The 12,564-nt window shown below is 43.6% G+C and overlaps 1 protein-coding gene across 1 annotated transcript in view; it reads left to right on the top strand.

Annotated features, from left to right (window-relative positions):
- Positions 1 to 12,564, top strand: part of LOC140196962 (scavenger receptor cysteine-rich domain-containing group B protein-like) — a 117,744-nt gene that overhangs the window by 62,605 nt on the left and 42,575 nt on the right. The window contains exons 6-7 of the mRNA XM_072256899.1: positions 228 to 542; positions 11,450 to 11,460. Coding sequence (XP_072113000.1) covers positions 228 to 542; positions 11,450 to 11,460 — 326 coding nt within the window. The remainder of the gene's footprint in view (positions 1 to 227; positions 543 to 11,449; positions 11,461 to 12,564) is intronic.

Genomic DNA, 12,564 nt, shown 5'->3' with positions numbered 1-12,564 from the left:
GAAACGAAATTAAACAATCTTGAATTTGACCATGAGTTTAAAGATTGCAAGCACCCATAACGCAGCCTTCTCCTTTGTTATAAATGGCTAATGTTTTGCGAATTTATATTAAGCAGAGTTATGAAGTTACACTTGACAATTATCTGCTCAACTTGCTTGATTGTAAGCCTTAGTCAAATTGTTTCCAGAAAGCCAATTCATTTAATTAATATTATTTCGTGCTGCAGGTAATGTTCCCGTAAGACTGGTGAATGGTGCAGGTCGTTGTGCAGGAAGGGTAGAAGTTTATTATGACGGAATCTGGGGCACCGTGTGTGATGATGCTTGGGATCTAATAGATGCACATATTGTCTGCAAGGAACTGAATTGTGGACATGCTGTTAATATCACGAAGTCCAGTTTGTTTGGTCAAGGCTCAGGTCCTGTCTGGTTGGACAACCTCAAGTGTTCAGCGAATAATTCGGCCTTGTGGCAATGTCCGGCAAGACCATGGGGCGAGAACGACTGTTTTCACAAAGAAGATGTTGGAGTTATCTGTTCAGGTGAGGAGTTTCTTAAGGCATGCAGACATTCGGATGATTTTCTCTCAATGTGTTGAAGTCTATCTTCGACATACCCATGTAACATAATTTTGTAATGGTAATCGATATAATTGGCGTTATTTCTCTTCTTGAAAAACCACCAACACTACCACAAAACCAACAAAGGTTCAATGAATTAACTACAAATAAATCGAAAATAGTACTATATTTTTAAATTTGTTTTTGATTCCTGTGGTAGTCTAAAGGGAAACGATACTGATCTGTCCTCTCTCGAGAGAGAGAAGACGAGAGCGGTATGTTCGACATCGTCTGTCGGCGTATGAGCGATGCCCCTCTCCCTCTCACTTGCTGTTGCTGGAGGAAGGTGCAGAAATCGTGGTTTCGGGACAAGGTTTCATCGGCACGTATTGGTGCTTGGAATCTTTTTTTTTTATAGAACTCTGCAGATCAAGTTATATGCGTCCCTGTTTACTGCCTCTGAGTCTGGCCCTGTGACTCAGAAGAGAAGTGGGAAGAAGACATCCGCTGTGGTGATAATAGATTCGTTGGGGGAACAATCAGGAGGTACTGTGGGCGAGAACAAGAGTCCCGGACGGTATGTTCCCTCCCAGGTGCCAGGATCTATGATATATAGGCATTTTATAGTGAGAAGGTGAGCTGCCAGAGGACGTGGTCCACCTAGGTTCCAATGACATGTGTAGGACGAATGATGGGATTCTGAAAAGGGATGTCAGAGAGTTAGGTGCTAAGTTAAAGGGCGGAACCTCCCGCGCTGTGATCTCAGGATTGCTACTCGTGTCAGGTGCAGGTAAGTGCAGAAATAGGAATACTATGTAATTTATACGTGGCTAAGGAGTTTGTGTAAGAGGGAGACAGAGGATTTCTGGATCATTGGGTTATGGGGAGATAGGAACTGTACAGAAGGGGTAAAAAGGAGAGAAGGGGCAGTGTTGGATCTCCTGTTCGAGAATGAGATAGGGCAGGTGACGCAGTTATTTGTTGGGGAAAAATTCGGGTCCAATGATCACAATACAATTAGTTTCACAATACAATTATGGAGAAGGATAGGACTGGACCTCGGATTGAGATTTTTGATTGGAGAAAGGCTAACTTTGAGGAGATGCGAAAGGATTTAGAAGGAGTGGATTGGGAAAATTTGTTTTAATGGAAGGATGTAACAGAGAAATGGAGGTCATTTAAAGATGACATTTTCAGGGTTCAGAATCTTTACGTTCCTGTTAGGTTGAAAGGAAAGGTTAAAAGTTTGAGAGAACCATGGTTTTCAAGAGATATTAGAAACTTGTTTCAGAAAAAGAGAGGGATCTTCAATAAATATAGGCAGCTTGGAGTTAATGAAGAACTCGAGGAATATAAGGAATATAAAAGGAATCTTAAAAAAGGAATTAGAAAAGCTAGAAAAAGATACGAGGCTGCTTAAAATAAAATTCTCTGGAGAATCAGAGTGGACAGTTATGTGCGGAGCCAAAAGAGATGGGGGAGATTTTGATCAATTTATTTTCTTCGGTATTCACTAAGGAGAAGGATATTGAATTCTGTAAGGTAAAGGAAACAAGTAGGATAGTTATGGACAGTATAACAATTAAAGAGGAAGTGCTGGTACTTTTAAGGAATATAAAAGTGGATAAGTCCCCGGGTCCGGACAAGATATTGCCTAGGAATTTGAGGGAAGTTAGTGTAGAAATTCAGGGGCTCTGACAGAAATATTTCAAATGTCATTAGAAACGGGAATGGTTACCGGAGGACTGGGGTATTGCTCATGTGGTTCCACTATTTAAAAAAGGGTTTTAAGATTAAACCTGGCAATTATCGGCCTGTGAGTTTGACGTCAGTGGTGGGTAAATTGATGGAAACAATTCTTAGAGATGGTATATGTAACTTTCTGGATAGACTGGGTCTGATTAGGAACCGTCAACATGGATTTGTACGTGGAGGGTCGTGTTTGACAAATGTTATTGAATTTTTGATGAGGTTACTAAGAAAGTTGACGGGGATAAAACGGTGGATGTTGTCTATATAGACTTCAGTAAGGCCTTTGACAAGTTTCCACACGGAACACGGAAGGTTAGTTAGGAAGGCTCAATTGTTAGGCATTAATATTGAAGTAGTAAAATGGATTCAGCAGTGGCTAGATGGGAGACGCCAGAGAGTAGTGGTGGATAGCTGTGTGTCAGATTGGAAGACGGTGTGTAGCGGTGTGCCTCAGGAATCTGTACAGGGTCCAATGATGTTTGTAATATATATTAATGATCTGGATGATGGGGTGGTAAATTGGATTAGTAAGTATGCAGATGATAATAAGTTAGGTGGTGTTGTGGGTGATGAGGTAGGTTTTCAAAGCTTTCTGACAGATTTAAGACAGTTAGAAGAGTGGGCTGAAAGATGGCAGATGGAGTTTAATGTTGAAAAATGTGAGGTGCTACATTTTGGTAGAACTAATCAAAATAGGACATACATGTTTAATGGTAGTGCATTAAAGAATGCTTTAGAACAGAGGGATCTAGGAATAATGGTGCATGGTTCCCTGAAGATGGGATCTCATGTGGATAGGGTGGTGAAGAAAGCTTTTGGTTTGCTGGCCTTTATTAATCAGAGCATTGAGTATAGGAGTTGGGATGTAAGTTGAATTTATGTAAGGCATTGGTAAGGCCAAATCTGGAGTACTGTGCACAGATCTGGTCACCGAATTATAGGAAAAATGTCAATACAATTGACAGAGCACAGAAAAGATTTACTAGACTGTTACCTGGGATTCATCTCTTCAGTTACAGAGAAAGTTTGAACAAGTTAGGTCTTTATTCTTTGCGGGTGGGGGGGGGGGGACTGATAGAGTTGTTTAAAATTATGAGGGGGATTGATAGAGTTGACGTGGTTAGACTTTTTCAATTGAGAGTGAGGAAGATTCAAACAAGAGGACATGGGTTGAGAATTAGTGGGCAAAAGTTTAGGGGTAACATGAGGGGGAACTTCTTTACTCAGAAAGTGGTAGCTGTGTGGAATGAGCTTACAGAAGAAGTGGTTGAGGCAGGTTCTATGTTGTCGTTTAAAGTTAAATTGGATAGATATAATGACAGGAAAGGAATGGAGGGTTATGTGCTGTGTGCAGATCGGTGGGTCTAGGATAGGGTAAGAGTTCGGCAAGGACTAGAACGGCCGTGATGGCCTGTTTCCGTGCTGTAATTGTTATATGGTTATCATTATATCACAGCTTGCTCCTGAACTGGAGGGGGACTAATATCCGAGAGGGAAGGTTTGTTGATCCTGCTAGATGTGATTGAAACTAGAGCTGTCGGTGGATGGGAGTCACAGTGTCAGAACAGTTAGTGGAGAGGTTGTGGAGGCAGATGTTGGAAAGACCTCAGACAAAGTTAGGAATGAAAAGATTGAGCATGGTGCGATTATGTACTGAGCTGCATATAATTCAATGCAAGATGTTTCGGAGGAAAGTCGGATAATTGTACGGGAGAAGTGGTCACTGGTTTGCAAATAGAGGCAACGTGTAGTCAGGAGAGGCTGAGGGCAAAACTGCAGTCACTAGGATTAGTTGCAACGTGAATTGTGGAAAAATCGAAAAAGGGTGAATACAGAACTGAGGGCACAGTATTTGAATGCACACTGTACACAATAAGATAGATGAGCTTGCAGCACAAGTGCAGATTGGCAGGTAGGATGTTTTAGGTATTATTAAATCATGGTTGAGTTACGATTATATCTTGGAACATAATGTACAAGGATAAATATTGCATCGAAAGGACAAGCAGGAAAGCAGAGGGGGCGGCAGAACTCTGCTGGTTAAAAATGAAATCAAATCATTCGAAAGAGGTGACATCTCGGAAGGTGTTCAATCATTGTGGATAAAGCTAAGGAACTGCAAAGGTAAAAATGCACTGACGGAATTTCTTTTCAGACCCACGGACAGTAGTAAGGATGTGTCCTGCAAATTATAACGAAAGATAGAAAATGAATGCCAAAAGGACAGTATTAAAATAGTAATGGGGGAATGCAATTCTATAGGCCACCTGGTAGCAGCAGAGATACCGAGCAGCGAGATTTTGGAAAGGTGCAAAAATAACAGAGTTGTTATCATGGGTGACTTTAACTTCCTTAATATTGATTGGAACCTGATGATTTCCAATGGTTTAGAAGGGGCAGAGTTTGTTAAGTGTGTCCAAGACGGATTCCTTTGTCAGTATGTTGACAGTCCGACCGGGGGAATGCCTTAATAGATCTAGTATTAGGGAACGAACCGGGTCAGGTCACAAATCTCCCAGTAGGCGAGCATCTGGGGGATGGTGACCACCGCTCCTTGGCCTTTCGCATTATCATGGAAAAGGATAGAATCAGAGAGGACAGGAATTTTTTTAACTGGAGAAGGGCAAATTGTGAGGCTATAAGGCTAGGACTTGCGGGTGAAAAATTGGGAGGATGTTTTTGCAGGGATATGTACTATGGACATGTGGTCAATGTTTAGAGATCTCTTACAGGATGTTAGATATAATTTTTTCCTGGTGAGGAAGATAAAGAATGGTAGGGTGAAGCAACCATGTGTGACAAGTTAGGTGGAAAATCTAGTCAGTTGGAAGAAGGCAGCATACATGAGGTTTAGAAAGCAAGGATCAGATTGGTCTATTGAGGAATATAGGACAGCAAGAAAGGAGCTTAAGAAGGGGCTGAGGAGAGCGAGAAAGGGGCATGAGAAGGCCTTGGTGAGTGGGGTAAAGGAAAACCCCAAGGCATTCTTCAATTATGTGAAGAACAAAAGGATGACAGGAGTGAGGTAGGACCCAGTAGAGATAATGGTGAGAAGATGTGCCTGGAGGCTGTGGAAGTGAGCGAGGTCCTGAATGAATACTTCTCTTCGGTATTTACCAAGGAGAGGAACTTGATGACGGTGAGGACAATATGAGTGAGGTTGATGTTCTGGATCATGTTGATATTAAGGGAGAGGAGGTACTGGAGTTGTTAAGATACATTAGGACGGATATGTCCCTGGGTTTGACGGAATATTCCGCAGGCTGCTCCAGGAGGCGAGGCAAGAGATTGCTGAGCCTCTGGCTAGGATATTAATGTCCTCGTTGTCCACGGGAATGGTACCGGAGGATTGGAGGGAGGCGAATGTTTTCTCCTTGTTCAACAAAAGGTAGTAGAGATAGTCTGGATAATTATAGACCAGTGAGCCTTACATGTGGCTTAGGAAGCAAGGACCAGATGAGTCGATTGAGGAAAAAAAGGAAGCAAGAAAGGAACTTAAAAAGGGGCTGAGAAGAGCAAGAATGGGGCATGAGAAGGCCTTGGCGAACAGTGTGAAGCAAAACTCCAAGGCAGTTTTCAATTATGTGAAGAAAAAAAAAGGATGGCAGGGGTGAAGGTAGGACTGATTAGAGATAGAGGTGGGAAGATGTGCCTGGAGGTTGTGGAAGTGAGCGAGGTCCTCAATGAATACCTCTCTTTGGTATTCACCAATGAGAGTATGATGATGGTGAGTATAATGTGGGTGAGGTTGATGTTCTGGAGCAGGTTTAGAGGAGGTGTTGGAGTTGTTAAAATACATTAGGACGTATAAGTCCCCGGGACCTGACGGAATATTCCCTAGGCTGCTCCACAGGCGAGGGAAGAGATTGCTGAGACTCTGGCTAGGATATTTATGTCCTCGTTAACGCCGGGAATGGTACCGGAGGATTGTAGGGAGGCGAATGCTGTCCCCTTGTTCAAAAAAGGTAGTAGGGATAGTATGGGAAATTATGGACCAGTGAGCCTTACGTCTGCGGTGGGAAAGCTGTTGGAAAAGATTCTTAGAGATAGTATCTGTGGGCATTTAGAGAATCAATATCTGATCAGGGACAGTCAGCATGGTTTTGTGAAGGGCTGATCGTGTCTAACAAGCATGATTGAGATCTTTCAGGAGGTGACCGTGCATATAAATGAGGATAGCGTAGTAGATGCGATTTATATGGATTTTAGTAAGGCATTTGACAAGGTTCCTCACGATCGGCTTATTCAGAAAATCAGAAGGCATGGGATCCAGGGAAGTTTGGCCAGGTGGTTTCAGAATTGGCTTGCCTGCAGAAGGCAGACGTTTGTGGTGGAGGGAGTACATTCACAATGGAGGATTGTGACTAGTGGTGTCCCACAAGGATCTGTTCTGGGACCTCTACTTTTCGTGATTTTTAATAATGACCTGGATGTTGGGGTAGAAGCGGGCGTTGGCTAGTTTGCAGACGACACAAAAGTTAGTGCTGTTGCAGATAGTGTGGAGGATTGTCGAAGATCGCAGAGAGATACTGATAGGATGCTGAAGTGGGCTGAGAGGTGGCAACCCGGGGAAGTGTGAGGTGGTACACTTTGGAAGGACAAACTCCAAGGCAGAGTACAAAGTAAATGGCAGGATACTTGGTAGTGCGGAGGAGCAGAGGGATCTGGGGGTACATGTCCACATATCCCTGAAAGTTGCCTCACAGGTGGATAGGGTAGTTAAGAAAGCTTATGGGGTGTTAGCTTTGGAGAGAAGGAGGATGAGAGGAGACATGATAGAGGTGTACAAGACAATAAGAGGAATAGATAGAGTGGATAGCCAGAGCCTCTTCCCCAGGGCATCACTGCTCAATACAAGAGGACATGGCTTTAAGGTAAGGGGTGGGAAGTTCAAGGGGGATATTAGAGGAAGGTTTTTTACTCAGAGAGTGGTTAGTGCGTGGAATGCACTGCCTGAGTCAATGGTGGAGGCAGATACACTCGTGAAGTTTAAGAGACTGCACGACAGGTATACGGAGGAATTTCAGGTGCGGTTTAAATGGGAGGCAGGGTTTGAGGGTCGGTAGAACATTGTGGGCCGAATGTTCTGTCCTGTGCTGTACTATTCTCTGTTCTATGTTCTATATAATTTGTATTCCACATCACTGCAGCTGTCAGGAAGCCTGTATATAACTGCAATCAGGGTCCTTTTCCCGCTGCGATTCTTATGCTCAACCCATAAAGATTCTGAACCTTCCGATCCTATGTCACCTCTTTCTAATGATTTAATATCATTTCTTACTAATAAAGCCACGCCAACTCCTCTGCCGACCTGCCTATCCTTCCGATACACCGTGTATCCTTGGACGTTCAGCTCCCAGTGACATGCATCTTTTAGCCACGTCTCAGTGATGGCCACAATTTCATACCTATCAATCTGTATCTCCACGAGAGGATCATACACTTTATCCCTTATGCTGCATGATTTCAAGAGTAACACCATTAAGACCGGTATTTGGACTTTTTGCTCTGATTGCACTGCACATTTATTGCACTGCAACTCATCGCAATGGCTGCAAATTTGGCCCATCACCTGCCTGTCCTCCCTGACATCTTTACTGCTCATTATCTTAGCTTTATTTCTGTTTTCCCCCTCTTCCGCTCCATCATTCCGGTTACCACCCCCCTGCTAAATTAGTTTAAACTCTCCCTAACAGCTATATTAAACCTTCCCGCCAGGATACTTGTCCCCTTCAGGTTCAGGTGCAAGCCGTCCTTTTTGAAGTTGTCATACTTCCCCCAGAAGTGATCCCAATGATCCAAGAATCTGAAGCCCTGTCCCCTTGCACCAGTCTCTCAGCCACGCATTCATCTGCCTGATCTGACTATTCTTGCCCTCGCTAGCACTTGGCACACGTAACAATCCCAAGATTACTACCCTGGAGTTTCTGCTCCTCAGCTTCCTTCCTAACTCCCGGAAATCTCTCTTCAGGGCCTCCTCTCTTTTCTTATCTATGTTATTGGTACCAATATGTACCACGACAACTGGCGGCTTGCCCTCTCCCTTCAGAATATTTTGGAGCCGATTCGAGATATCCCATACCCTGCAATGGGAGGCAACACACCATGCGGGTATCTCTATCAGGCTCACGTAATCTCCTGTCTGTTCCCCTGAATATGATTACTGCATTCCTCTACTCTCTCCTTCCCTCCTGCACAACAGCGCCAGGCTCAGTGCCCGATACACGGTCACCGTGGTTTATGGTCAGTTAGCTTTCATAAGTCGAGGGATAGAGTTTAAGAGTCGCAAAGTAATCATGCAGCTCTGTAAAACTCTGGTTAGGCCACACCAGGACTATTGTGTCCAGTTCTGGTCGCCTCACTCTAGGAAGGTCGTGGAAGCATTGGGAAGGGTACAGAGGAGATTTACCAGGATGCTGCCTGGTTTAGAGAGTATGTATTATAATCAGAGATTAAGGGAGCTGGGACTTTAGGGAGCTTTAGGATTAAGGGAGAAGCGGACATGGCTTTAAGGTAAGGGGTAGGAAGGTCAAGGGGGATATTAGAGTAAGATTGTTTACTCAGAGAGCGTTCGGTGCGTGGAATATACTGCCTGAGTCAGTGGCAGAGGCAGGAACACTAATGAAGTTTAAAAGACTACTAGACAGGTAGATGGAGGAATTTAAGGTGAGGGATTGTATTGGAGGCAGGATTTAATGTTCGGCACAACATTGAGGGCTGAAGGGCCTATACTGTGCTGTTCTATTGTATTTTATATGTTCTATGTTTAATATAGAATCATAGAAACATAGAAAACCTGCAAGACAATACAAGTCCTTCGGCCCGCAAAGTTGTGCCAAACATGTCCCCACCTTAGAATTTACTAGGGTCACCCACAGCCCGCTATTGTTCTGAGCTCTATATACCGATCCAAAAGTCTCTTAAAAGCCCCTATCTTATCCGCCTCCACCACCGTTGCCGGGAGCCCATTCCACGCACACACCGCTCTCTGCGTTAAAGAACTTACCCCTGATATCTCCTCTGTACCTACTGCCAAGCACCTTAAACCTGTACCCTCGTGTAGCAGCCATTTCAGCCCTAGGAAAAAGCCAAAGTCTGTCCAGACGATCAATACCTTTCCTCATCTTATATAACTCTAACAGGTCACCCCTCATCCTCCATCGCTCCAAGGAGAAAAGACCGAGTTCACACAACCTGTTTTCATAATGCATGCTCCCCAATCCAGGCAACATCCTTGTAAGTCTCCTATGCACTCTATCTATGGTTTCCACATCTTTCCTGTAGTGAAGCGACCAGAACTGAGTACAGTACTCCAAGTGGGATCAGACCAGGGTCCTACATAGCTGCAACATTACCTCTCTGCGCTTAAACGCTATCCCTCTGTTGGTGAAGACCAATGCACCGTATGCCTTCTTAACTACAGAGTTAAACTGCGCAGCTGTTTTGAGCGCCCTGTGGACTTAGAACCATAGAACCATAGAAACTACAGCACAGAAACAGGCATTTCGGCTCTTCTTGGCTATGTCGAACCATTTTCTGCCTAGTCCCACTGACCTGCACACGGACCATATCCCTCCATACACCTCCCATCCATGTATCCGTCCAATTTATTCTTAAATGTCAAAAAAGAACCCGCATTTACCACCTCATCTGGCAGTTCATTCCATACTCCCACCACTCCCTGTGTGAAGAAGCCCCCCCCCCACCTAACGTTCCCTTTAAACTTTTCCCCCCTCACCCTTAACACATGTCCTCTTTTTTTTTTCTCCCCTTGCCTCAGTGGAAAAAGCCTGCTTGCATTCACTCTATCTATACCCATCATAATTTTATATACCTTTATCAAATCTCCCCTCATTCTTTTACGCTCCAGGGAATAAAGTCCTAACCTATTCAACCTTTCTCTATAACTGAGTTTCTCAACTCCTGGCAACATCCTTGTAAATCTTCTCTTCACCCTTTCAACCTTTTTTATATCCTTCCTATAACTTGGTGACCAAAACTGAACACAATACTCCAGATTCGCCCTCACCAATCCCTTATACAACCTCATCATAACATTCCAGCTCTTATACTCAATACTTTGATTAATAAAGGCCAATGTACCAAAAGCTCTCTTTACGACACTATCTACCTGTGACGCCCCTTTTAGGGAATTTTGTATCTGTATTCCCAGATCCCTCTGTTCTACTGCACTCCTCCTCAGTGTCTTACCATTAATCCTGTATGTTCTACCTTGGTTTGTCCTTCCAACATGCAATACCACACACTTGTCTGTACTAAACACCATTTGTCATTTTCCAGCCCATTTTTCCAGCTGGTCCAAGTCACTCTGCAGGCTGTGAAAACCTTCCTCACTGTCTACTACACCTCCAATCTTTGTATCATCAGCAAATTTGCTGATCCAATTTACCACATTATCATCCAGATCATTGATATAGATGACAAATAACAATGGACCCAGAACTGATCCCTGTGGCACACCACTAGTCACAGACCTCCACTCAGAGAAGCAATTCTCTACTACCACTCTTTGGTTCTTCCATTGAGCCAATGTCGAATCCAATTTACCACCTCTCCATGTATACATAGCGACTGGATTTTCCTAACTAACCTCCCATGCGGGACCTTGTTAAAGGCCTTACTGAAATCCATGTAGACGATATCCACTGCCTTCCCTTCATCCACCTTCCTGGTAACCTCCTCGAAAAACTCCAATAGTTTTGTCAAACATGACCTACCACGCACAACGCCATGTTGACTCTCCCTAATAAGTCTCTGTCTATCCAAATGCTTGTAGATTCTGTCTCTTAGTACTCCCTCCAATAACTTACCAACTACCGACGTCAAATTTACCGGCCTATAATTTCCCGGATTACTTTTCGATTCTTTTTTAAACAACGGAACTACATGAGACACTCTCCAATCCTCCGGAACCTCACCCGTAGACAGCGACATTTTAAATATTTCTGCCAGGGCCCCCGCAATTTCAACACTAGTCTCCTTCAAGGTCCGAGGAAATACCCTGTCAGGTCCCGGGGATTTATCCACTTTAATTTTCCTCAAGGCAGCAAGCACCTCCTCCTTTTCAATCTGAACAGTTTCCATGATCTCACTACTTGATTCCGTTAATTCCATAGACTTCATGGCAGTTTCCTTAGTAAATACAGACGCAAAAAACCTATTTAATATCTCCCCCATTTCCTTTGGTTCCGCACATAGCCGACCACTCTGATCTTCAAGAGTACCGATTTTATCCCTTACAATCCTTTTGCTCTTAATATACCTGTAAAATCTCTTTGGATTATCCTTCACTTTGACTGCCAAGGCAACCTCATGTCCTCTTTTAGCCCTCCTGATTTATTTCTTAAGTATTTTCTTGCACTTATTATACTCCTCAAGCACCTGATTTACTCCTGTTTCCTATACATTTCATACAACGCCCTCTTCTTCTTTATCAGAGTTGCAATATCCCTGGAGAACCAAGGTTCCTTAATCCTATTCACTTTGCGTTTAATCCTGAAAGGAACATACAAACTCTAGACTCTCAAAATTCCTCCTTTGAAGGCTTCGCACCTACCAATCACATCTTTGCCAAAGAACAACCTGCCCCAATCCACACTTTTTTAGATCCTTTCTCATTTCTTCAAATTTGGCCTTCTTCCAGTCCAGAACCTCAACCCTAGGACCAGATCTATCCTTCTCCATGATCAAGTTGAAACTAATGGTCTTATGATCACTGGAACCAAAGTGCTCCCCTACACAGACTTCCATCACTTGTCCTAACTCGTTTCCTAACAGGAGATCCAATATTGCATACCCTCTAGTTGGTTCCTCTATATATTGATTTAGAAAACTTTCCTGAACACATCTTACAAACTCTAAACCATCTAGACCTCTAACAGTATGGGAGTCCCAATCAATATATGGATAATTAAAATCCCCTACCACCACAGCTTTATGTTTCCTGCAGTTGCCTGCTATCTCATTGCAGATTTGCTCTTCCAATTCTCGTAGACTATTATGTGGTCTGTAATACAATCCCACTAATGTGGCCATACCTTTCCTGTTTCTCAGCTCCACCCATAAGGACTCAGTAAACAAGCCCTCTAATCTGTCCTGCCTGAGCACTGCTGTAATATTTTCCCTAACAAGCAATGCTACTCCCCCACCTTTCATTCCTCTGCCTCGATCACATCTGAAACATCGGACCCTGGAATAATAAGCTGCCAGTCCTGCCCCTCCTGCAGCTAAG

Source organism: Mobula birostris, chromosome 4 (assembly GCF_030028105.1).
Source record: "Mobula birostris isolate sMobBir1 chromosome 4, sMobBir1.hap1, whole genome shotgun sequence".
NCBI lineage: Eukaryota > Metazoa > Chordata > Chondrichthyes > Myliobatiformes > Myliobatidae > Mobula > Mobula birostris.
Note: the sequence above shows the minus strand (reverse complement) of the source record. Positions and strands in the feature narration are given on the sequence as shown.